The following is a 27,825-nucleotide window of genomic DNA, read 5'->3' on the forward strand; positions in this document are numbered from 1 at the left end:
AGTATTTGTATTATTAAAACGATTATAAAGTATGAAATACACATTTTATTAAATTAATTCTCTATAGTAGTTTGTATCAAGTTTTAGTGAAATTCGTAAGTGAAATAAAAATAATAAAATTTAATTAAGATGTTATATAAAAAATGTTTAAATTCAGTTTCTTTTATTTTTTGTTTAATTCAGGTTAAGAAAATGTTTAAAATGTTTATAAATTTATAAATTTATAAATTTTTTTTAAAAAAAAAGTGAATCCCCTAATTAAAATTAAAAGGAAAAGAAAGGAAATAAGTAGAACCACGGAAAGGAAAAGCTCATGGAGAATTCAAAGATAAAAGTCAAAAACAAAATATTTTCTAGAACAGGAAAAGATTGAGAAGAGAAAAGCTTAGGTTGGCTTCACATTATTCAAATAATAAACAAATTTTTAATATAAATTCTAAAAACGGGGTTCCATTACATCAAACTTCTTTCAAACTACACCCTAAATATGGGGAGACAGAGAAAATGGACAAGAAAATAAAGTAAAAAAAAGAGAGTAAATCATATATAATATTCATGCTATGCATCCACCTCACCTCAATTCATTTATCTAACTTTTATTCAAATCATAAAGTAAAGGTATCCAAAATCATAATCGCTCACCTTCTAATCCTATCCTCAATATTTTTTCTTTCAAATTTTACATAAAAATAAAAATACACTACCTTATAAAACCAACAAGTCTTTCTTACATACTTAAACCCAATTCATAGATAACACATTTAATCAGCAATTTAAATAAATTTTTTGATATTTTTCAAATCCATTAATTGATGACATCAACTTAACAATTCAAATAATTATATAGATATAGATATACACTGTTTTATAATTAAATTTAAATATAAATATTTATGCATACCAAAATTATAAGATTGTTTATAGTAATTGTAAAGATAATAGTCTCTCACTAAAAGAGTTTTTCATGAGTTTGAGCCAAGTAAAAATTTAAGTTAGTTTTTTGGGTCAAACTCGACTCAAAAAATAGACTTAAAATTTTGTCTAAGCCTAATCCAAATACAAATGCTAAAACCTGAATCCAGCCTCACCCACTCATATTAAAATTAGTAAGAACTAAACTAATTAATTGAAATATCAAATACAAAAATATTTTAAGAAATTCAAATTTGTTATTGAATAAGTATCCAACAAATTTATAGATTTGATAAATTATAATGTATGTTTAACATTTCTAAATGTTTTTAAAATTCAAATTCTAAAATCCCAAGCAGTTCATTTATCTTCATTAAATTGAAATCCCAGTTTTAGTGTATGAATTCATATCCCAATCCACTAAACATCTAAATTTAGGAAAGTCAAAGATATTTGAACAATAAAGCAGAAAATGGGTTTGAAAATCTAAATCCAAATCAACGATTCAATTCACTCTACCTTTTTTGGATAATAAAATCCAAACCAAATAAAACAACCCAGATAATATTATATATATGTTTGTGTTTAACCAAAGTGAATACCCTCATCCACTCTGAATACATTGTAGATGGTAATTAAAATATCTGAAGTCGTATTCGTAATCTTTAGATGATGTCTCCATAGAGAACAAGAAAATCATAAGAACATGGCTTTAAGCATATTACCCTCCAAGGAAACTTTAAAAATTTGAACCTATCCATGTCAGATATACACTCGTATCCGAGTTCAAATAACATAAGTAAATAATGCATGCGGTGTGCAAGAAATAGAGGAAAGAGAAAGCTCTAAATCAGCATACTCTCAACAATATCTCAATTGTTTCATTCATTCTCATTCACTGAACTAAACTTAAATTGCTTATTCGCAACACCGACTCCATTGTATAATCAGCTATTTCTATGGAGAACTAAACCAACAAGCAAAGAAATTGAATCACAGCATATAAAAGAAGAGGAGAGAAGAATTTACAGGTAATTTTACTTCATTTTTCATGACCTTCATTGGCAGCTGCAGCATCTATCTTAATTATAAGAGGCTGGTGGAAATCTGTGGGTGCTTCACCCATGATAGGTAACGGTGGTGAGCCTACAATGCTATCAATATCCTCATTTTCGGCCAAGGCTTTATCTAGAGCCGATTTGGCAACTCTAGTCACACAAATCATTAAAACCACTGCATAAAAAAAATTAACCGATGTCAAACAAGGACATCATTGCAGTTCTGTAAATTTTAAGTATTTTCTTGACTATCATTTATCCTAGAATTCGCAGCTTACCAGACACAGAAAGGCCCAATATGAGAAATGCCTGCACTCATAAAGCAAACATGGGTTGTAAGAACACAAGACAGAATTGTGATGAAGTAAATCATCTTCATTGTCCTAACCAGAATTGCCTTATATAAAAATGAAAATGCAACCCGGGTTCCCTTTTGTGCCAGTCAAAGCAAAGAATCTTATAGGAAAGTAACTAATTATGTCCATTTCCAGGCCTAAAGGGGCTACAATTGAAGCTCAGCAACCACACACTGAGACCAATCACTTAAAATGAAAATAGATAAGCAATCAAACATATAAAGAATAACAAGACTTACCCAACGAGTAGTTGAAAACTCACTCCATCCATGTGTCACGTCAGAAAGATCCTTGAGTGTTGTTCCGATATAAACTAAAGCAAGTGTTATTGGCTGTACAAACACCGTTCTCAGTGTTAAATCCAAAGCATAACAAAACCACCAAAAACCGAAACACGTATAAATAGCAAGCAGAGTTGGAAACAATAAGTGAAAGGTGATAGTTAAATAGAGATGCAAATACCATCATTCCTAACCAGGAGGCCAGCATGTATTCTAGAATAGGAACAGGAGTCACGGACAACAGATAATTCAACATGTTGAATGGGAGTAAGGGTACAAGTCGAAGCAGCAAAACGATCTGTGCAACAACAGAACAAAATTTAAAAATCTGAAGTGTGTGGTTCAAAAGAAGTCATTTCACATGAGCACACTGCTTACCTCAGGAAGTTCTAATGGTATTATCCATTTTCTCAATAAGACATTAATTAATATAGAGCATAAATTAACATACAGTGTTGCAACAGAACCATCAGGCAAACTTTAAATATCAGCCAGAATTGTTTTTCCTCTTTTCCCGGATATTGCAAGGAATTTCATGTTAACAGATTAGGATTACCAAACATAATATAACCCATATCCACAATTTGAGATCATACAAAATGGATTCAATGAACAAAAATGCTTGATTGTATTTGTAGCATGAGATGAATACCCTCAAGGAGAAATAACAAGTGACATTTTTATCTTGATAATCCAAAACATTACTTACTGAAAGCCCGAAAGCCACTTTTCTTTTATTAATTCAATGTCCTTCAAACTACTCAAACTTCAGAAGAAAAAAAAAATTTGCTCTTTTTTTTTTCCCATTATTTGGAAAATAGCATTTTCATGAAGTCAAGATGCTGTCAAATTTGATAACTCATAATGCATTAAGCATGATTTAAGCCAAAACCTATCAAATAGCATAAATTTAATTTAAGGCTTAGGGATAGACATATCCTACAAACCAAGATGCTATCCTTCAGAAATTAAGAAAAAGAGTATAAACCTTAAAGCCAGATCTCCGTATTGCAAGTGCTACTGACCGGAACTGAGGATAATCCTTCAACTTAGAAACAACAAATGATCTCCCAATCTGTATAAGGAAAACATAATAAGATGAAAATTGAACGAGAGACTCAAGAAATAAGTAAGAAACGGAAGTAAATATAAAGCAAGCAATAAAGTTCAGTAAAAACTGATATCAAACACATCAATAACCTGCCACGAAATCAGTCAATGGAAGGTAAAGTAATAAGGCATAACATTAAAAGTTTTCAAAACAAGTCAGTTAACATACTGTTCTGCCAAGAAGGAATGCCGCTCCCGCACCAAGGGTTGCACCAATAGAATCCGCAACAAAGCCCACAGGCAATCCAAAAAGATAACCACCACCAAGCTGAAACACAGTACTAGGCGAGGTTAAAGTTTGTTCACTTCCTGTCTAATTTTTGGAAGTTTCAATCTACAACTGTGCAGGGCAAGTACAATATGACACATAACAACAAGAAATTTGATAAAATAGGCTGTAGAAAAATAAGGAAAAAAGAAGTTAAAGATCATAGGGATAGTTTAATATTAAAATTAACTGTAAGAATGCAAGTTATCATACATCAACTCTCCTTCAGTAAATGACAAACAAAATTTTGGGTTAAAAATGGTTTGTTTTGGTAGGCAGCATAGAATTTAACCAAAAAGTGTCAAGAGCCACAATTTACCATACCATTACTCTAGATATTAATGCAAACTGTTATCAGCACTAGTTGTAGCAAAGGAAACTTCAATCCTGATCCAGACACCTTACACAGGGCTACCAACTCATCTATAGAACCTAATTCTAAGTATATTAACAGGTAATTAACTTTTCCATATAGGAGTTGACCAAAAGCTTCCTAAAAGAGCCATGTATGGTAAATAATCAGCATCAGCACTGACTGGATTATACTTCTAAATTAGTAGATAAAGGTAGGCTCCACTGACATGGACACCATGCCTACTCCATGGAAGAGAGCCACTAAGAAAGAATCATGATCAATACTCCAGGGTTTGGAATGCAAGAAATTGCATGATCATACAAAATAGTAATCAATTTGGCTACACTGAAGCATCAGTATAGGAGTTTAATGCTTACGGTAAGCACTGAAGCTGGAACGGCCAAGACTGTCAAAGGAATATAAGCAACAGCCCTGCAAACCAACAAAGAAATATGAGTTGGAAAAGTAAAATGAAAAATTCCAATACTTCAGAACTAAGTTATCTACATTCTACAGCTAATCAATTCACCAGCAAACTGACCAATTATCAATCCCAAAGCTTCAAATTTAAGAGGCATTCCACATAACTACGACATGCTAATTTCATTACTCATGGAGGGGCATTTTATTCATGCAATGCTGAAGAACGCATAACCTTACATTCTCTCCATGTTTCACATAAAGGAAATGATCCACTTTCTGTTTACATGGACAGAAAGCTAAAGACAGTAAGAACCAAGCAAACCGACAAAACTTTCAACTCAGTTGAACAATGTTTCAACGGCAACATCAATTTATATTAGATTTATTATATTCATATATTACCGAATCAAATGAATTACATTCAAGTAGATGACATGATAGATGCCAACGGAAGCCAAAAAAAATACAGGATTTCACGTGACTTACAGCACAAGTGGACCCCAAGGTCCAAGATCCTTGTCAACCCATAACAAAAAATCCTTCAGAATCTGCAAGAAAAACTTATTTTCATCAACATAACAACTGAGCTTAATTTAAACACTAACAGCAAACATTGGGAAAGCGGGAGAGAATCAGAATCCTTAAGAATTCAGCTCTAAGAATTAATGCTTTAGCTAATTTTGTAGTCCCCCTCATAACTCTTTCATACATTGTCCCAGCTTTGCAATTTGTACTAGTTTCAGAAAAGGAACACAATTAGACAAATACATTGGGTTCAAAAGTACAGCTTGGTAGCATATCAATCGTGAAACCTAAGACCAAAATCACAAGTTTGCACTTATAACCTCAACCCCAAAATGTGCCACATAGGTAACTCATTTGAGTAGAAAACCCAACATTCAAATCTTCAATCGATATAAACATCCAAAAATCCATAAATGATTAACCAAAAAGGTCAAAACAGGAAAGCCCCGGATTAGAAAAAGCTCAAAAAGAAAGAACAAAATTAGTAAAAGAAAAACCCTACAAAATTAACAAATTATCAATCAAAAAGAGAAAACAACAAATACCCAGATCGGAGAACAAAATGAAAAAGCAAAATTAAGAAAAAAAAGAAGAGAAAAATAAACTTCACCCAGATCAAGGAAACGTGTAAATAGGTAGAAAAACCAAACCTTTTCAACAGGGAGGGTGAAACAAGCGAAAACAATAGCAGCAATAAGGAGGAGAAGAAGAGTGATCCTGAGAGAGGAACCCCAGGTGAAAGCCATTGAGAACCTTCGACGCCAAGGCCTACACTCTTCGTCTTCGTTGTCAATATCGAGGATCTCTTGTTTATGGGATGAACGAGCCCTCAATCCTTCTAAGGTTGCCAGATTTGGCAAAGTTAAAAAGGAAACAGAAATGAAAAGAAAAAAAGAAGAAAGAAGTGGGATTGTTCTAGCTTTGTGTTTGGTTTTTTCCTATAGCGGTTTTAGCCTAACAAACACTCAAAAGATTTTTGGGATTTTGTCTGATTGCCTTTATTTCAATTGCTTTATTGTGTAGTTTTGGGTATTGAATAAGCTTAAAATTTTGGGATAGGATTGAGAATTGCAACTCAGTAGGTAGCATCCTTTTCTTAGTCTCTTAAACATGCATACTAAAGACACGATTAGGGTGAAAATTACCTAAAATTAATTGAAAATTTATCTATAAATTAAATAGTAAAAGTTTCCATAAAAAAAGTTAACTTTGGTAGAAATAGTACTTTTTTTTAATTAAGGTGGTTTAGGTTGAATTTTTTTATTGATTATATATATAAATATAAAAACATCTTTGTAATAAGATAATAAGGTAAAAAATCTTTTTAGTCTCTCTCAATTTCGAAATTAAGCAAATTGATTCTTTAAAAAAATAGAAAAATTTAATATGTTTCGATTTTAAAAGTAAGCAATCAAGAATAATTAATTATAATGTTGATGTCTTCTATCAATTATACATAATTTTTATTAATATAATAATAAATTTAATTTTCAGTATTTACATATCTTGTCAATTTGGCCTTAATTCTAATATGCATAAATAGCGAAACTATTCCAGGATGATTTGGTGATAAGCAGCTATTCATTAGTTTAATTCACCGAATCCTCCATTCGACAGAATTTTATTCATCTCCCATTCCGCCTCTACCCATAATAGCCATTCCCCACCTGATCTAAAGAATAGCAATACAGAGCCTCTACCGAATAAGAAAAAAAACATAACCTCCCATTCTTGCCCTTTACCATTCTCCCTCAGCAAACACCTCAAGCCACCACACCTCAACCTTGTCTCATAGTTCTCGTTTAGTTATTGTTATCCCAGGACCATTATAGACAAAGATCTCGACATTGTAAAAAGCTTCCCCAAAGTTGAGACGAGTAAGGTTATTATTCCCCTCAATCTCACCTCCATTGTGAGAATTTCATCTCTTTGCTTCTCTGCTTGTATTTCACTAGAAGGGACCTGTGAAATAAATGAGTTTTCGAGAAAAATTGGTCGATTGGTTGATCTGATTATTTTAGGGCAATTTAGGGTTAGAAAGCTAAGCTTAGTATTTTCGAATTGTTGGGCATTTCTGTTTATTGTAAGGGATTTCAGGTTGCTTGTCTCAATAGTAAGGGATTTCAATTTTAGGTTGGAATTTGTTGTTTGTGGTAAATGGGTTGAAGGGGATTTGGATTTTGAGCTTTGAATCAGTTACAGAGTTTTTGAGCAAGAAAAAGAAAAAGAAAACATAGGCGTGGGAGATGGGGAAATCGTTTTACTAGTAAATTTGCCATTGCTTTGCTTCTTTTTTTTTTCAATTTTGATTCTGAAATATTGGGCTAGTTACAGTGTAAGCTGAACAAAGCATTTCAGTTGAGAAAACCATTGAAGTTAAATTAAAGAGAAACTCGACATATGTGCTAATACGCTTTGTTTATTTTTGAATCTTAATGCTTAGAGAATCATAAGTTGCATAGATATTTAGCTACTACATCGGGTTTTAGATAAAGATTTAGCTATTCCGCTATGTTTAGTTATGTTTTCAAAAGTTTTTTCTTGTTTTAACATGCCTTTTTCTTTGGCTTTCTTCGTAAGTTTTAGCTTATACTGTTAGAATCTTCAAGAAATTTGATTTTCGTCTGAATAAAATCTGAAGTTATAGTCTAATAATGTATTATCTTGATTATAATATGATTCAAACTTATTACTCAGGCTCGACCTTTGCTTACTGAAGCAATTGAACATCAAGACTTTGATATGTTGGTGGATCCGAGGCTGGAAAAGAACTACGTGGATCACGAAATGTTTCGAATTTGATGTTAATAATGGTAAACAAAGGGCTACAAGATTTAGTTATGTTGCTTACGTTCTCATTATGTATGCCAAAATATTGCAGACTGGATGGCAATCTGTAATGAGAATGAGTGCAAACTTACAGGACCTATTTCTATATGAGGCATTTTTGTATTATAATCATCTTCTTCTGGTGGTTAGTTAAAATTTTATGATATATAAAAAAATTTATGTTATACTAATTTTTTCAATATGAGTGCAATTTTATGTTGTGTGTTTAAGGACTTGTAAGAGATTATTCTCCTTGTTTTGATATCACAGACTACAATGGTATGGCTTTGGGGAATCAATTTATGGGTCTTTTCTTAGTTCATTCCTCTTTGAGGCTATAATTTATGAGACACTTTTTCCCACAATTGTGACAGGTCTCTGGTCATGTGGGATTAGCAGCAATGTATGGTGCAGGCTGTTGGGCATCCTCAAAAGGACCTTTTGGGGCTCCTTTCACAGTTGGTTGTTGTGTTAGCGATGCTGGAGAACACCTAATGAAAAGATTTGCAGCTCGGGAGTGCTGTGTCTCATCGTACTGTAAGATTCTTTTGGATTTATATGCCTAACATGAATTTGATCCTTTACATGAAGAAAGTTTCAGTTATCCTAAATGGACCTTGTTGAGTTAGGTTGTCTCTGCTTGTATCTCTTTCTATTAATACAAAAGTAGTATAATAGGATACGATCTTTTAAAACATTAATTGTCTACTTGATTCAGAGCATGGGTGTTGAAATTGGTAACGGTCTATGCTTGGTGAGACTAGAAGTGATAAATCATATAATAGAAGTTGAATTTGTTCGATCTTAAATTATTTGCTTAAATTCGAAGATTTATCATCTTTGATCCCATTTAGAATATTTAAGGTAAGCTAAAAAGAGAAATGAAGGACACAAGTAAATAATTTTGGCTACCTTTGAAAAATACATTAGATTCATTGCAATTTGCAATACTTGGGGTACTAATAAGGTCATTTTCATGCTTAGTTTATAGGCAGGTCCTGCCTCTGCTTGCATGAAAGTTCTTCGCTCTATTGCTCAAGATAGTAATCAAGCTGATACTGATAAAAGTGCTGGGATTTTAATCGTGCAAGCGGATGCTCCTATTAGGGCGAGATCTCAATTAAACCACAATACATCTTTCGAAAAAAAAAAATTATCGGATTAGTTTTTATATGTGAATTTATTGGTTTAGGTTCCAGGAAATCCTCTAAAATTGAAAGCTATAGAAATTGCATCTGCGTATTCATCGTTGTCTTTTGGGATAGGATATTTTGGAAGTGGCATGGAAAGGCCTAAGGTATGATGCTTGCAATTAAAACATGTTTTTAGAGTAGATGGTATATTCATTGATGTAGCAAATTATAAGGTGTGGTTAAGACACTGCATTATTTATGTATGGTTATGAAGTTCCATTTATCTCTGGCAATGCTTTGACAGCCATTAGAGATGATAATTACCTTAACATAGCAACATCTCATCCCTAAAGGCTTCCCCAATCTGAATGGTTCCTCCAAAAGGATAGTTAGCTCAACCAATACATAGCTTTCATCATCATAATTGAAGGTGAAATTAAATGCATTGCCTCTAATGTTTATGCCTTATTCTAATGTTATGAATGGTATTGATCAGTAACCATTCAAGAAAGTGCTTTAAAATTATATTCAACAATATGTGAAGTAGAAGGTTTAACTGAGGATGAGCGCTATAGCGCATTGAATAAAATTCTAGATATTACTTCTAATATTTTGTTTTTTATTGTAGAATAATTAAATTATTTGTTTCACTAATGATATTTTAGCACATTAAATATGTATTACAGTTTAAAAATAATAAAGCAGATTATATATTATTTTTATAGTATTATATATTATGATTTTTTAATTCATATAATAATTATATTAAGAATGTTATTAAATTATATTTTTTGTTAAATTATATTTAATAATAATTATACTAAAATATGGTTAAATTATTTATTATTTTTTAATAAATTATATTTAACAATAATTTTATTAAAATTTAATAACAATAACAATAATCATCTACCTACAAAATTTTTTGCTAAGGATACTTTGGTCATTTAAGTCTTTTTTCTTATATTATTACAACATTTATTCCATTCAACCAAACACAAAAATTCTATTACAGCTCTATTCCATTCCATTCAACTAAACAATTAAATTATTGATTACAGCTCTATTCTATTACAGTTCTATTCAATTACAGCCTTATTCTATTACAGTGAACCAAACGTATCCTAAAAATAATTTAATAAATTCAGTTTCAACATTTACACAAATATTGAGGGATAAAATTGTTAAATTAAGGCAAATTTGACAAAATGTGTAAACTTTGAGGGCTGAATTTATTATATCAAACAAAATAATTTACAATTGATAGAAAACATTAATTGTCTTTAATTGCTCATTTTTGAAATTGATAGTGATTAAATTATTTTGATTTTTTTAGCAGGATCAATTTGCTGAATTTTAAAATCAAGAGGAATGAAAGAAACTATTTACCTCGTTATAATATAATTTATTTTATAAAAATAATATTTTTAAATTATTTTCTAACTAAATCAACATCTAATCTCCAATTGATTCTTGATACCAATTTAATCTAGATTTTGTAATCTTAGGGGTAATTAAAATATAGTGTATCATATGAATTTTTATCTTTTTGTTGAATTATTTAATAAATTTATGTATCAATATAAAACCCCTTAATCTCATTTTCTTTTGAAGTTTCAACATCATGTATAAAATAAAAAATTATTGAAATATATAATAATTTTTTCTCGTGCAAGTCAAAGAAAAAGTATTTTAATTTATTATTATTTTAATTCATATACATTTCTTTTCTCTTCAATTTTTTTAGATTAAAATTTACATTAATTATTAATAGTTATATTAATATAAAAAATAAATTGAATAATGAAATAATTACATTTAAAAATAAGACAATAAGATAAAAATATATAGAATAACATACTATATATACTAATAATAATTTATATAAAAAAATTGATATATTCATATTATTAAACTTCTATGGTTCTTAATCTTTAAAAAGCTGATTTAGAAAAGAAAAACAAATTGAAAAGCATAATCAAATTGCATAACTCAAACTAAAAAAACAATTGAAAATAATCCCTACACTAATTACAAAGATGTTAGTAGAGAAAGTTGGGGTTAAATTTCACAAATCCAAAACATAACTCAATAAATAAAATGGAAATAAAGTTCAAAATTTTCTCAAATTTATTTGAGAGAATTCAATTAGGGGTGATCGTTTGATTAAATCGAGTAAAAAAATTCGAGTTAATTGAGTTGACAAGTCCTATTTTATCATTCTAACTCGATTTAAATTTTTTTTAATCGAGTCGAGTAAAATTAAATTCGAGTCGAATTGAATGGAGTAAAATTAAAAAATTAAACATGTCAAATTAAAATCTTGTTACAATATAAATAATTCTATGTTAGAGCACATAAATTTGAAACCATATATATTTGAAAAATTTTTCAAATAAAAATAATAATATACTTTAGTATAAAAAACTTGAATCATTACTTAACTTATATAGGTCTCAAAATTATTATTTACGAATTTTTTTAAAATTTCAATTTTTTTATATATTCTTTAGAAATTTTTTTGAAATTGTTATAAATTTTTAAAAATATAAATTTTAAAATTTTTATAATTATTTTGAATTTTGAAAATTATTTTGAATTATTTTGGTAATTTTTGTTGAGAGAGAGACTAATTTGCTTGTTTTCAAAATTAACAGGGACTAAAGGGGTATTTACACCAATCTGTTGTTCGAATTATTCAAATTGTAAAATTCAACTCAATTCGAACTTAAAACTCGAATTTCTTATTCCAATTAACTCGAATAACTTGAAATTCAATTTTTTTTAAATTTTGCTCATCCTTAATATCAATTTACATAAAAAAAACTCAAATAATGTGAAATACATATTACAACACCACACCAAATTGACTAAAAGTTTCAAATTAGGACAATACTGCTAAGAAGCTTCTAGGAATACAAACACCATGAAACTAACATAAATATGAAATTATAATAAAGAGGTAAGCCTACTAACCAGGGGTGAGTATTTGATCAAGTCGAGTCGAATCGAGTCAAAAAATTTCGAGTTAGTTGAGTTGACGGATCCTATTTTAGCAACCGAACTCAATTTGAATTTTTCGAATCGGATCAAATCGACTCAAAAAATTTCGAGTCAAGTCGAGTCGAGTTAACAAATCCTATTATTTATACTCAATGTTGTGTTTACATGAACCGCTTATTCAACTAGTAAACGAAGTACAAAATTATTTAACTATATAAACAATATAATGGTTTTGCCTTTTAACTTAATGAGTAAATATTTATCAAAACAACGTAGTTTTGCCTTTTAATTTAATGGTTTTGACTTTTAACTTTAGAAAAGGTAAATGTTTATCAAAACAGCGTAGTTTTGCCTTTTCTTATTCGGATTTTCGGATAACTAGAATTGTGTAATTCATATTTGATTTAAACCGAAAAACTTAATTTTTTATTTGAGTTGATCCAAATAACTTGATTAACTCAAATAATTAGAACTATTTAATTCAAAATTTAAAAAATTTATCGAGTTTTTCGAATCGAATCGGATTTTGCTCACTCTTACTACTAACACCTCCTTTGACACTATCACAACCATATCAGGTGAATTGAGCCAATCCATAACAACATTTTGATGATAGTAAAGTATAAGATTAAATAATAAACCAACATTTTTATCTAATTTTAAAAAGAAATAAATAGAATACAAAAAATGGAATAGAAAAAGTAAATTGATCAATTTTAAAAAATAAAACCTAACATATTATAAACTAAGACTGACTTAAATTAAGAAAGAAATAGTTTGCTAAACATCAAATGTGAAATATTTATATATATGTAACACCCATTGTCTGACCTAATCGCCAGGTCCGAGTTACAAGATGTTACAGTTGTTGTTGGCAGAGGCAGATATAGGGGGCCTAGCAGGGGCCCTGGCCCCCCTAAAATGGAAAATTTCTATTTAGACCTTTGAAATTTAAAAAAAAAAATTAAATTAGTAAAGGTAAAATTATGCTTTGGCCCACTCTAAAATTATAAAAATTCGATTTAATCCTTTAAAAATTATAAAGATATAGACTATAAAAAATTAAAATTTTATTGTCTCCCCTAAAAATTTGTTCTGGCTTTGCCCCTAGTTGCTGGAGCAACTACCATCAAATTCACAATAAAACAATAATTTATACATTCTAATATGAGTCAATTGCCTTTAAATTATGATAAACAACCAAATCATAGTCACAATCAAGCTTATGAAAGCTCTTTTGATTACTCGAGCATGAAATAATACCAAATTGCAAAGTTTTAAAACTTCAGGGTCGATGTCATGACGTCACTTTCTCCACTTCGTGATGTCGTCAAAATAGTATGTCACGCCGTGACCTTAGGCCACTCGTCATCTTGACGTGACCCACTATTTTGGTTGATGTTGCGACGAGCTAAGTTGCATGTCGGGACATGGACTCTGTTTTTGGTAAAATTTGAGCCATTTGGTATCTATTCCAAGCTTTCCATCCTACCTATTCAACATAAGGGTAAGCATTCAATCAAATCGAATCGAATGAAAAAATTTCGAGTTAATCGAGTTGACGATTCCTATTTTATCATCCTAACTCGATTTGAATTTTCTTAAATCGAGTCGAGTGAGATGAATTTCGAATTGAATCGAATATATTTGTTCAAGTTAAATTAAAAAAAGGACTATGGGTCCTTGTAGCCATTGCCACCCACCATCATTAGATTTGTTTTTAAATTTCATCCCTTTATAATTTTTTTATTAATCTTTTATATACAGGTTAGTTTGTTTGCTTGCTTAGTTGCTTCAAGCCCTTTTACACAACTAACCTAAAAAAAACAAATATTTACAAGAATGACTCAACTTCAAAAATAGAGATGGGGATGACCTAAAATGAACAGTGGAGGGTGGTGTCGACACCCTTATGGCCGCCACCCAGGTCAATCATTCCCCCATAATTGGTTGCTAATTACTAGGGGGTTTAAAAAATAATTTTTTTGTGTTGGCATTGCAATGGTCGACACCCGTATGTATTTTTCCCGTATTTTGTAAAATATAGGTATTCTTTGATCTAAATTTTTTTATTAGGTGTTGGCGTGCAAGTGGTCGGCACCGTAAAAAAATAATTTTTTTTAGTATTTTTTGGTGCCGGCGCTGTGGTGGCAAACCCCATGTTAGTAAAATTTTTTTATCCCGTGATTGTAGTAGCCGACACCAGTAAAAAAATATTTTTTTTAGTATTTTTTGGTGCTGACATTGTGGTGATTGGCACTCATGCTAGTAAAAAAGTTAAATTTTTTTGGTTGTGTGTTTCTAATGGCCAACACCAATAGGTTATATATACCAGCCATGGATGCATTTTGGGTTTTGATAAAATGTGAAGTGAGATTTTTTTTGTTGAGATTGTCCTGTTGAAGAGAAAAAATAAAGAGAAAAAAAATGGGGAGGGGGGAAGAGATTGAATTCTTTTTTCTGTTTGGGAATTGTACCATCAACTGAAGATTTCTATTATGTATTGGCAGTCATGCGTTAATGGGGTTGAATTATATACTTTCACGAGAACTGAAAAAGTTTTGCTGTTAAGGGGCGAAGGTGTCGATTACGGTTTACACAAGTAGGTGGCAATCTTCACGGACTGAACCTTGTATCACGAGAACCCCAAACTTGGGGCACAAGATTCCTGAGGGAGCCATTTGAAGATCGGCTTAGCGTTGCTTGGTCAGAAGCTCGAATAACAGAAGTCGTTGCGATTTTTGTGCAATTAATAATAAAATTAAACAACATTGGTGTATTTGATAGAGGGCGACCAAACCTAATATTACTAAATGCAACAATAGACTTGATTCAAGTAAAAGATGAATTTGCTAGAGTTCAAAATACATTAGCAAATTGTGTAGTTTAATTTATCCAAATTTAGTTAGTATTATTGCACCTAGAGAATTTTCATAAATTATGAAATTAGTTAGGTAAATTTTGTAAAAAAATGACAATAATAAAGGTAAATAAATTTTTGAGTGATTTTTTAATGTAAATATTAGTATGATAAAAATGGATGGAGTTGTTTTTAAACACTTTGCTGAATCAAATGAAACCCTAATTTCTTCTCTACTCAAACCTTCTGCTCTCTTTATCTTCAGTCTTTATCTTTCTCAAAGGTAACATTAGTTTTCCTTTATTTTATTTTCTTTCATTTTCTTTTACACAAAATGGTTTGAACAACCACTAGAGGGAGGGGCCAAGGCCAAGTTAATCGTAACATCATCCCCAGAAATCCATTCTTATTTGGAACCCAAGGTCTTAATAATACTACATCGCAAGTAGAGGCTCAAATGTATGACTGTAGCACTATCCAGGACAAAATGAACCAATATTTAGGAGTTCGGGGTATTCAAGACCTAAACTATTCTTATGACTTTCAACGAACCCGTGGATGTCGACTAAGCGATAATTCCATAGGTTTCATATTACCCCTTATTTTGCTGGAGGTCGACTTCCATTTTCCACTCAATCCTTTCTTTTGTACTGTGTTAAATGAATATGGCATTGCACTAGGGCAGTTATTAGCCCTATCTTGGTGGATACTGGTGTTTTTCTATATCGACTATTGCATGCACAACGAGCCACCGATGTTGGGTGTTTTCCAAAAATTATACAAGCTAAATGTGAAAAGACAATGGACTACTACTGGTAGTTCCCATTTCAATGTACGCTTAGGCTGTGAACCCATAATCTAAAACAATATTCCAGATATTCATAAAAGAAAAGACAAATATATAAGAGTTATTAGCAAACTCGAAACTGGGTTTGGTTTTCCAACAAGATGGTCCCTTCCTCTGGAGAGTATCTGTGCGCAATATCAACTAGTAGATTCTCAAATTATTGCGGAATAATATAAGTGATTAATAATAGGGTGTGTACTTGATTTAATGAAACTTGTTTCCAACAAGAACGTATTTCAATATTCTTTACAATACTTAAGCCCAAATTGTTGCCGACCAAATGATTTTAAAACCTGGTTGGACAATTTCCCTGTGCCTTCTGCTTCTGAGGCTTGGCCTTATAATGCAAATGGTGAATTGGCAATATCTTAGTGGGGTAGAAAAGAAAACCTCTCTTCTATTTTTACAGCATTTCTGGTCTTCCCCTTACATCTGGAACATCATATATAATCCTGTTACAACTTCCACTTCCTCTTCAAACTAGAGTAACTCTTATGTTGCTGGTGCAGGGTCCTACTCTCTTATGTTGTGGTTTTGGGCCCATTAATTCGATGAATGAGTCCGTAAATATTATTATTTAATATTTATGAGTCAAAAATAGTATTATAAGAAATTTTGATTTGATAATTTATGTTGTTTGAACTAAAGTTAGTGGTTTGTTTCGAAAGTCAAGTGGTTTTGAAAAACGAGGTATCAGGACCTCGCTTCCATGAACCAAGCCCATAAATATTTATGGAGTACTATTAGGGTTATATTAAAATTTGGTTAAGAAATTTTAATACTTAGATAGTTAATTAAGTAAAAAGGATTAAATCATAGAAAGTGCAAAAGTCAATCACTATTGTTATTATGGACCAAATAGGTAAGAAATTAACGTTGCATGGTTTTAAATGGTAAATTGGCCATATTAAGTTATAGTGGGCAGTAAGCATTTATTTATTTTGTTATTTTTATTGTAATTTATATGTTATATAAGTTAAATTAATTAACAAGGTTAATAAAATAATAGAAACAAAAGAAAAAGGGCATTCATCTTCTTCATTCTTTCAATTCCTCAACCAAACCACCATTTTGCATCAAGGAAGATTCGGCCAAGCAAGGTTCTTGCATGTAACCTTAATTTCCATCTGTTTTTCTTAAATTTTATATTTTTGAGATCGAATAAGCTTAATCTAGCTAGTCCGAGGGTCAATTTATAAAATTGTTAAAAGTTTAGGGACTAGATGTGAATGGTTTAAGTGCTTTGTAGATTTAATTGATAGATTATTAAGTTTGGATGATAAATATAAGTATTTTGTTAAGTGATTTTTAGTAATTTTAATGTTAAAGGATTAATTTGTTAAAAGAGTAAAATTCATGGGATTTGATGTGAAATTTTGATGAAAAATAGACTATTTAGAAATCCTAAGAAAATCGTTTAACATGAGTTCTCTTTTAAAAATGGTAAATTTGCAAGTTATGGGTCTAAGGACTAAATTGAATAAAGGGAAAATAATGTGGTAATTTTGTAAATTTACATTAAAAATTGTTATAGGCTTGAATTAATTATTTTAAGCTATTTGAATTATTTAATTAAATGAATTTATATTATTTAGATAAAGAAACGCTACATGGGTTCCGAACTAGTTGTTAACTCTATTTTAACAACCATTCTAATTTAGGTAAGTTCGTTTAAGGACTAAATTATCATGTAATGTTAATAAATATTTATGTTATAAATAGATTAGATTAGTAGTTGTATAATATTTTGATAAATGGAACAAAATGGGATGTGAATTAATTTGAATGATATAATGTTTTGGTTTAGATGAGGTACTCAAATGTTAATATGATAAAGTAAATGTATATGTGAAAAGGATATATTGAATGCCAATTAAGGCTTGGATATGTAAAACAGTACCATTTGAGCCATGTGAATTCTTAGGATACAAATTACATGTCATTAGGGATTATACGGTTTCGGGTGCTGGTCTTGAATGTCCTATTGATGGCTGATATCCTGCATTTGTTGTGAATTCTCCACAACTCGTGTGAGCAGCATCATGTAGCTAACATTTTGACCCACAGCTCATGTGAGCAGACCCATTTCACAGCTCATGTAAGCACTATTGAAAAGGAAAGGTTATGATTACATGAAAAGGCACACTATGTGTGAGTATTATCTAGTATCCGATGAAATTATAAATAGTTCAACGGATAAGTAAAGTTTAATGGAAAGTTCATGTATAAAAACTTAATGTTCATATGAAATGGAAAGATGGATATGCATATATGAAATGAAAAGGATGAAAATTTATCATGTGACGGATAAAATATGCATGAAATTTATTTTATATATGTAATGTTTCATAGATGTTATGTTTCCTTATTATCTATTAGCTATTTGGACTCAAATGAGAAGAATGTGTAACGGATATATATGTGTTAGTTGATCTATAAAATCTAAATGCATATTAGGTATATGTCATGGTTTACTATGCTATAATATGTATGATATATGAAGTTTGAGATGTGAAAGGTGATAAAAATGAAAGTACATAGTATATGATGAAAATGATTGATAAATTTGAAAAGCTTGATATGTTATATGCCTTATTTGGTTGAATTTACATGTGCATTACTTCACCTACTAATCTTGTGAGGTGTTGTGTTTAGGAAAAGGAAATTTGCCCTAAGACAAAAAAGAATTATTCATGGTTGTTTAATTAATGCATTTGGTAAGTTTAAATTCCTTTATAGAACTTACTAAGCATTAGTTGCTTACATAATTGGTTCTTTCTGTTTCTGTAGGTCATTGGAAAGCTCGGCCGGTTGGAATTGTGTCAGAGCAGATCACACTATCTATCAATCTATTTTGGTAAAGTTCGGTTATTTTGGCAAATGGTTATAAATGGCATGTAATAGGGTTAAAAAGGTTATTCAAGTGTTTTGGCTTGTTTAAGTTGTGCTAATTTGTTGTGGTTAGTGATATTAAATGATGGCATGTGAATGATAGGTACAAGTATGAGTGGATGAACTTTATGCATGCTTTATAGATATTAGGTATTATAAGGTATAATGACATGTTTTGGAATGGCTATTTGGCATGGTTGACATAGGCTCAAACTAGAACTTTGAGATGTTGCATAGGTCCAAATTTGGTGTGTGAAATGTGGTGCCTTTGATTGGCATATTGGTAAGTATATGATGAATGATTCTTGACTTGATATGTGTTATTTGTAGTTTAAATGGATGGGTGATAGTTATATGGTGTAGATTTTAAGCTTAGTCCATGTCAATTAGATGAATTTATTTGGATGCATATTTTATGGTACCAATGATGGTACATTGTTTGAATGATGGAAAGGTATTGCATATATGTTGATTTTAGCATGATTTGGTCTCGTTTAAGTGTGCTTTCATTAGGTTAAAAGGTTAGCAAATGGTATGCTTATGGCTCAAGAAAGTATTTTTAGTAAAGTTGTTTTCTTTCAAGGTACATTTTGGTACACATGGCCTGAGACATGGGCTGTCACATGATTATGTGTCACATACAGGCTATTCGCATGGCTGTGTGTCCTTATTGTTTTTAAATGCAGGTTTCACATGGTTTGGGACACGGTTTATGGCACGACCGTGTCTCAGAAAATATTTAGTTTGTAGATTTGGCACAAGCCCACGACACGGCCGTGTAACCCTATTTCGAATGTCTATACGGTCTGAGCTCTGTCACACGGCCTGGACACATGGCTGTGTGACCCCTGTTTCACCAATTTTGCATGTTTTGTCTAGAATTTGTGATTTGCTTCGAAGAAGTCCTTGATGGTTTCCAAACTATTTTTAGGGCCAATCAAGCTCGATTTAAGGCCCATAAAAGTATTTTTATCATATTCAAAATACGTTATTGAAAATAAATATGTGAATTGCATGTTGATCCATGTTTCGATGATTAAGGTTATGTTTTGAACTGTAATGCTCTGTAACCCTTATTCGATGACAGAGACAGGTTAATAGTGTTACAGAAATCTCTTTTAGTAGGATTGTGGCCATTGAATCTACAATATAAGGTGTGGGATTAAGTCTTTAATTTGAGTATAATATGTCACTTTCATTTTTAATTATATATTATTAAAGAACTATTTGAGAGTACACAAAGTACTCTAAGAGGAATTGAAAAATCATCGAAAGGAAATCCAAGTAAGTGATCTTAATCCTTTAGTTTCATGAAAAGCATGATTTTTGATGTGTTGATGTATGTGATAATAACATGTGTGCAAATCTCATCTCTATGTTATGTGATACATAGTTTAATTGATATGTTGATGATTTAAATATGTGTTATATATATATGTATGTGATGAGATCCATGATTTAATATGAAAGATATATTAAAGCATGCTAAAGTGTATAAAAAGCGGATAATATGTTATATAAGAAAATGTGAGCATTTTTATTTGCATATGTGTAAAATAGAAAAATATGTGTTATGTGAGATTATGAGCATGATCATGTGAAAAATGTGAAAAGTAAATTATATGTGTTAAATTAGACAAATGACCATATCACATGCATGGGGTGGGTCTTGTGAAAGGTAGAAGTTATGTGGCAGTTTATCTATGATTATGTGGCTGTTATCGGTAATTATGTTTTGGCTTGTCCACAATGTGTTATGTGGCCATTTATCATCATATATGTGGTGGCTTGTCCACAAATGGTGTGTTATTGGATAGACGGGTTCTGGAAACTCAAAATTGGTAAGTAGCGGAGATGGGAAGGAAATCCTTCAAAATATGCATTGTTGTATAAGCATGGCACGATATATTCATGTATGCGTATTAGTGATGATCTGAGGTTTCTACGAATATGATATATATGTTAAAATGGACGTGTTTAATTGATGTGTTAATATGTTGATATAATATTTTGTTGATCTCACAATGGGATTGCAGGCTTACCCATCTTAGGTGTATGTTTCAATTAATCCTCGTAACTAGGACTCAAATGTGGATTCTCAGTGATGCTCTCGGATATAATCTTCTCAATAAATTATGGACTTTATACCATTAAGAGATTTTTATGGACTTTGATTTGGGTTGGTTTAATAACTTTATGGGACTTTACTTTTAAATTTTGTACTGTGGCATTGGGATTTTCCTTTTTGGACATGTTTGAATTATTGCATGGATTTTTATGTTGAATATTCAGCTTTTAAATGATCATGAAACATTTTTAAGAATTAATATCACTGCAAATGAGGTTTTTTGTTTTAAAAAAATTAAGTTATATTACAAGTATTTTAAATAAAATGAACAAATAATTTTATTTAAAACACATGATATTTTCAAACTGACATGTTTCAAGGACAAATAGATTTCTCTTATGAAAACGTTTTGGCCATCATCATGGTCCATGTAATTGCTTAGATTGGGCCGTAACGTCTGGGCCTGGTTTAAGGGGTTACATTCTAGTACCAGCTGTGGAGTTCGCCCACAAAGTAGCCTTTTCAATCTATTTTTTTGATCCTCTATTGATAGAAAATCCTATAAGAGCAATACCTTTAGTTAAATCAATAGTTCCTCATAATACTCTACCACATGGTGCTCCTTCAAGTGAAGTAGAAGGGATTTTACCTTGCGTGATCTATTGGAGTCAATACCAACTTCTGTCTCACTTAGTCCCATTTTTAAGCAGCAATAAAATTCAGTGCCCTAACAGTTAAAAGAGGCTTTTTCCTCTTACATTACTTCCAATCCTAATGAGTTCCCCCTTTCCTTCATGGCAAAGGCGTCACAAGCCTTATCTGTAGAGTATGGACTTTGGAGTTGGGCTCTCCAAAACACCAATGATCAATATAATGATAAAATTGAAAATTTGGAAAAGGCTGTGAAAACTGGCAAGGACTCAATGGCTGAACTATGTCGAGATCATCAAGAGTCTAACAATTTAATTGAAAGACTTGATACTTGAGTCACAGCTTTGAAGGGAAAATATAATGAGGCATAAACTAAGTGCGAGCAATTAAAAAAGGAGATAAATTAGCTGAAAGGTAAACAAGCTACTTTGGAGGAACAGCTCAAAGCTTAGGAGGAATGTCACAAAGCAGAGCAGGAAAGTCTACACCTGACCAGTGAAGAGGCCTTTAGAAAATTCCAAGAGGACACCAAAAACAGTCTTAACGAAGCTCTGCCAAAATGGAGGTCCAACCTGATTCTACACATCCAAGTGGCTATAGGTCCTCTTGATCTCAGTCGAGTGGATTTTAACTGCCTTAACGACATCTCTATTGAGTCACTGAACTTTAATGTTTATCACCCTAATGGTGAAGAATGGGAAACCTTTCAGAGTGAGTAACATTTTTATTCCTATCACACCTGGAGCTGAATATAATGAAGAGGACCCAACAGATGTAGAGTAAAATCTTGAAGAGCATCTTGCAACAAAAGATATCCCTACTGTGCCCATAGATCAGCCCACCAATGGAGATAATTAAATATTTCTTTTGTTTTACCTTGTACTTCTCTTTCTATTATTCTTGTAAAATCTTCCCCAATTGTTAATGAAATCATCAGTTTGTTCCTTTACTATCTTTCTTATCATAGTGTCTTAAACATAACAAAACACGATTCATACAAATAAAAGTTTAAGGTACTTGAGAGACTAAGCCAGGTTCAGCGTACTATGCATACATGGCTCCTTCTCACATTAACACAGGACCGGTTAAATCGAGCTCCAATACCAACTTGTAACGCCCTGAACCCGACCCGATTCACTGGGTCTGGATCTTGGGTGTTACCACATGAACTACTTAACCAAATTTTGTAAAACAAATAACAAATACCCCTTAATTAAAATCCTTTTCCTTTTATTTTAATGAAAGACTCCACATTAAGGAACAAAGGAAAGTAATTAATTAAAAATATACATATTGCTTCAAACTTGCTATAATTTATTATAACACATGATTTACAAAAGACAGACTCCTAGGGTGTAGTCTTCCTAAACCCCAATTTTTCAAAACACCCACGGTATGCATATTATCCCCATTTGCAACATCTCTGACGCATTCCTAACATTGTCTCTCTTAGTCCTCTCAATTAAATAGCAATTCCTGAAACATAAACATATCACTAGTAAGTTCGTAGGAACTTAGTGAGTTCTAATCACAATATACCTTTTAAACTTTCTTGATAAGTTCTTCATCTTGAATGTTTGAATCTCCCTATATATATATATATCTTTGATGGATACCTTCACATTGTCAGTTATATAGTTTCGTACTTATACTTTACTTATCATTCATGCCATATCCTTATTCATCCAACTACTTGGCTGACTTCAGGTATTGTGAATCGATATTATCTTTTTCTTTCTTATTCAGATAACTTTAAACAATTATTTACGAACAGATAATCCCAGGCACTATACTTGGCGAATACCACTTAATGTCATACTTTTGATGAATACCCATATTGATCTTGCTAAATCAAATCATAATTTAGACCATACCTTAATTCAACCCAATACATACTCACACTGATGGAGAACCTTCCAGATCGTTTAGAAGAATTATGCACGTATTTATTATAGGGCACAAGACATCTGGTATAACGACCAACTCAGATTCTATCAAAGCTCAGAATAAGACATAATACTATGCAGATACAATGAATATCGGTTAACTTAGAATTCCACTTTAATAGCATGATAATTTAAATTGACAAACTCTTATATTGAATACGCCCATTTACTATACTGGCATATAACCACCGCGGATACCCTCATTTAACATATTGAATCATACTTCTTTTCAAGAAACTTCCTTTAAGACTTCTTCAATTTTATCACAAAACTTTCCACAGTAAAGGTTCAGACAAATCATATCCATAACATAGACTTACCAGAGTACAGAACTAGTGTTAACCATAATACGCCATAAAGGCGACATGTAACACTCCTTACCTATATTTGACATCGGAATAGGGTACGAGGCATTGCCGGACTCACATAACCAGTAATCATACAATTCCAACCCATAAATTTGCGTCCAAATTAAAACTATTTGTAATAAATCATAAAGTCCCTAATACAAGTGGTTCGGGACTAAACCGAGAACTTTAGGAATTTTTATAGAACTTAAAAAATTTTCCACTATGCAGAGGTCACACGCTCGTGTGGGCAGGCTGTGTGGTTACACACGCTTGTGTCCTGACCCTATGTAACTTTCTGATTTGTAACTCATGAACAAATTGAGATCACTTGGCTAAGTCACACGTCCGTGTGCTAGGCTGTGTGGTTATTTAATTTAATTCGAATTAGGTGCAAGTTTCACACGGCCAAGACACATGCCTGTACTCTAGGCCGTGTGGCATACATGGCTGAGACACACGTCCGTGTATTTGCCCATGTTCCCAATTCTAAGCATTCTGTTTCTCAAAATTAAGGTGTAGGGGCATGTTACCAGCCCGTGTGTCACACACGATCTAGACACACACCCGTGTGGACAAAATGAATCCATTTCCTAGCTTCATTTCTCACCCAAAATCACCCCAAAACCTGCACATAAAACACTCAACCAATTCCAACCATTTCAAGCATTCCAATTGAACAAATCCATCATTCATCAAGACATACCATTTCATGCCTATATGAACACAACTTCACCTTAAGCCTAATGTAACATGTGTGTATGTATATCATCATAAAAGCTTACTTAATCATACCCAAAATGGACCATTACTAGCCATTCCAATGACTAGGTTACAAAATAACATTTTAAGCCACCATTGGCCAAATTGTCCTATACATGCCATTATATCAAAATGATTCTACTATAGATACCCAAGATAGCTAGCTGATAGTGTGACGATGCTCCAATGATCTCCCAACCTTCACGAGCTTCCGAGCACTATAAGATAGGGGAAAAATAAAAGGAATAACCATTTCATGCTTAGTAAGTTCGTATAACGGAAATTAAACTTACCAATCTTGATTATTAAATCTAAACATAGAACATCATGTTTCCATCCATTTGGCTAAATTTGCCTAAGCACATACATTCAATCAAACATGTTAGTGACCAAAATCTTTATATAAATCAAGTAATATAGATGAGCTCATTAAGCAATATTCGTTCAAGTCATTATTGATTTATCTCAAAGTTCTTGTGCCATGTGAAGAATTTTATGTCTGTTGAATTGTTGAATTCCAATGAATGCTCAAGTAGTACACTCGAAGTGTACGATTCAACAATTCATCAATTTCTTATTCAGAGATACCCTTTAGGGCACTTAACCAAGAAACACTCTCTCGAGTTATATTTCGTTTAACAGGATTACCAATCCAGGCTAAATCCTTTGTATAGCGTAAGCTCAAAGGCTCGATTAGGATTACTGGTCCAGGCTAAACCCTAATCGTAACGTATACTCGAGAAGTATTATATCAGGATTACCCGTCCGGGCTAAATCCTTTCTATAACAAGATCAATGGGATTACTCATCTGAGCTAAATCTCATCCGCAACAAATTCAGGACCTTATTAGTTTCAGGAAAGTACGTACAATCATTGGAATTCAACATTAAATCGGGACTAAACCTTTATCACCATTTCAAGCTTATTTTCATTTTTCATCATAGCATATAAGTGAAGTACATCAACATAATTTACATTACATATAACACAAAAATTAATTAACATAATTACATGTCCGATTAAGTTACATGAACTTACCTCGACGCTTGTTCGCGTAAAAGTTTTCTAATCCGAAATGTTTTCTTTTCCTCGATCTCGCCTCGAGTTTGTGATTTCTGGATCTATATAAATGAATTTAATCGTCAATTTCATACATTTCATACTTAAACGGACTCAATTTACTTTCTAGGAAAAATTACCGTTTTCCCCCTAACTTTTCCAAAATTTCTATTTTCGTCCCTGGGCTTGGAAATGAAACTTATAAAAATTACTCCCTATTCCAAGTCTAACCAAAGCCCTATTACAAATTTTACAGCATATGCATGCATAAAATTTCAGAATTTTTCTTCCAATTTTACAACTTTTCATATTAGTCCCTAATAAGTTTTCATCAAAAATTACCTTGTAAAAGTTATTTATCTATCAATAGTCTTTCATTTTCTACCCTCAAACATCAAAATACAAACATATTCATCATGGGTAAATTTTTAGACTTTGTGTTTCTTTCAAATTAGTCCTTGAAATAGCCAAATCAAGTTACAACGATCTCAAAAATATAAAAAAGTTAAAAACGGGGACAAGAACGGACTTACAATCGGGCTCGAAAGCTTGGCCAAAACCCTAGCTATAGAGACTCTTCAAATTCGGCTAAGGGGGACTAAATTGAGAAGATGGACACTTTTATTTGATTTATTTTTGTTTTTGCTTACCAAATGACCAAAATGCACTGAATGCATAACCTTCAAATTTTACCTAGCCATGCCCATTTTTGTCAATTATGAAGTATAATGGTCTAATTACCATTTAAGGACCTCCAATTTAAAGTTTCATAACAATTAGACACCTTTAACTTATAGAATTCAAGTTTTGCACCTATTGCAATTTAGTTCTTCTAGACAAATTGAGCACTCAATCGATAAAATTTCTTAACAAAATTTTCATGCAATTATTCTATCATGCTGTAGACTTTAGAGAAATAATAAAATAAATATTTTTACTTCGAATTTGTGGTCCCAAAACCACTGTTCTGATTTCACTAAAAAATGGGCTATTACACTGCACATAGAATACGCCACAAAGGAAATATATAGAGTACGCCATAAAGTCTAACATAATGTGACAAAGGCTAACAAAATGCCATAAAAGCTAACAAAATGCCATAAAGGCTAACAGAACACGCCATAAAGGCCAAATCAGAATAGATCATAAAGGCTAACAGAATGCCACCCAGGCACCCCTTGAACTATCGTGTTTGCGATATGGATTTGCCTAAACTCACATCACGTGAGGTTTGCCCATCATCACCCTGGGACATACAGAGAACCCTAGTCAATAGATGCGACTTATACACCCTTTCTAGAATGTGCCACGACTATGAAATATTCTTGAAAATTTTCCTATCAAATTCGTGTTTATTGTCTTTACGAACTTCACCAAATACTACTACGGTGGCCAAACTCACATCACAACCTCTCCACACTCAGATACACCCCGTGCCCAAACATTTTCAATCTCACATCACATATGCAATATAAACAATATTCAAGTAAGGTAACTCATTTTCTTAACCAAATCATACTTCAATACATGCTTTATACACATCAATACAATTACATCACAGGGTATTCATTCCAGGCACATACACACAATTGTTTCATAGAATCGCATACACCCATACACATAATTCATCATAATCTAGACTCACAAAGTCTTATATCAGAAATACATACTTATTTTCCAGCAATCATTCATGAACTCATTCACTAATTCTAGAACATTGATCATAAAAGATTTTTTTTTAGAAAATCTTGTAGGAATTAATATTAGGGACTCACTGCTGTAGCTACCAGCTCTAGACTCAAACATCTAATTCGATCTAGAAGCAACAATTGCTTAAAAAGCATGAACTCACCATTAAACTTACTTACAATTAGATTGCTAACATTTCTTCTATAGAAAATCCCTATACAGAGCTTGTTATCTATAACTTACTACCTATATACCTCATAACATTCATACTCTTAATATGCAAAGTTACTAGACTTACCAGGAGATGGAACATCCTCTATCTAATCCAAGAATCTCTAGCTTCCAGTTTTCTTATGAAGAACAACCAACATATAACATTTAATATTCAAGGAAAATAAAAAAAATTAAAAGGTCATCTTGAAAGAAAAAGAAACATCTCACGAACCCTTC

General features: G+C 31.8%; 2 protein-coding genes across 8 annotated transcripts; one reads left to right on the forward strand and one right to left on the reverse strand.

Moving 5' to 3' along the window:
* Positions 1-1,768: 1,768 nt before the first annotated feature.
* LOC107888880 (TVP38/TMEM64 family membrane protein slr0305) lies at positions 1,769-6,535 on the reverse strand. The gene is made up of 9 exons (XM_041077817.1): positions 5,939-6,535; positions 5,250-5,311; positions 4,718-4,772; positions 3,887-3,985; positions 3,596-3,682; positions 2,789-2,905; positions 2,566-2,658; positions 2,249-2,279; positions 1,769-2,145 (listed from the first exon to the last, which is right to left on the reverse strand). Exons 1-9 carry the CDS (start codon positions 6,032-6,034, stop codon positions 1,955-1,957), a joined length of 831 nt encoding a protein of 276 aa, XP_040933751.1. The 5' UTR covers positions 6,035-6,535; the 3' UTR covers positions 1,769-1,954.
* Positions 6,536-6,747: 212 nt separating this feature from the next.
* Positions 6,748-21,179, forward strand: LOC107888879 (uncharacterized). 7 transcript variants are annotated; one of them, XM_016813132.2, is made up of 5 exons: positions 6,748-7,165; positions 7,986-8,101; positions 8,492-8,654; positions 18,751-18,817; positions 20,889-21,179. In XM_016813132.2, the coding sequence occupies exons 2-5, from the start codon at positions 8,090-8,092 to the stop codon at positions 21,004-21,006; spliced, it is 360 nt and encodes a 119-aa protein (XP_016668621.1). In that variant the 5' UTR covers positions 6,748-7,165; positions 7,986-8,089; the 3' UTR covers positions 21,007-21,179. The 7 variants fall into 7 exon arrangements, 3 of the variants coding, with proteins under 3 accessions (XP_016668621.1, XP_016668623.1, XP_016668620.1); XM_016813134.2 differs by having other exon boundaries at positions 6,821-7,200; XM_016813131.2 differs by having other exon boundaries at positions 6,825-7,170.
* The last annotated feature ends 6,646 nt before the right edge of the window (positions 21,180-27,825 follow it).

Source organism: Gossypium hirsutum, chromosome A09 (genome assembly GCF_007990345.1).
Source record: "Gossypium hirsutum isolate 1008001.06 chromosome A09, Gossypium_hirsutum_v2.1, whole genome shotgun sequence".
NCBI classification, from domain to species: Eukaryota; Viridiplantae; Streptophyta; class Magnoliopsida; order Malvales; family Malvaceae; genus Gossypium; species Gossypium hirsutum.

Excerpts from the sequence above, each read along its gene's own strand:
- LOC107888880 (XM_041077817.1), bottom strand. The coding sequence starts at position 6,034 with ATGGCTTTCACCTGGGGTTCCTCTCTCAGGATCACTCTTCTTCTCCTC. Across the intron at positions 2,906-3,595 it reads TACGGAGATCTGGCTTTAAG|ATCGTTTTGCTGCTTCGACT; the intron begins GTTTATACTCTT and ends GTTGTTGCACAG. Across the intron at positions 2,659-2,788 it reads CCTCCTGGTTAGGAATGATG|CCAATAACACTTGCTTTAGT; the intron begins GTATTTGCATCT and ends GTGTTTGTACAG.
- LOC107888879 (XM_016813132.2), top strand. Across the intron at positions 8,655-18,750 it reads GTGCTGTGTCTCATCGTACT|GTCATTGGAAAGCTCGGCCG; the intron begins GTAAGATTCTTT and ends CTGTTTCTGTAG. Across the intron at positions 18,818-20,888 it reads CTATCTATCAATCTATTTTG|GCTTACCCATCTTAGGTGTA; the intron begins GTAAAGTTCGGT and ends ATGGGATTGCAG.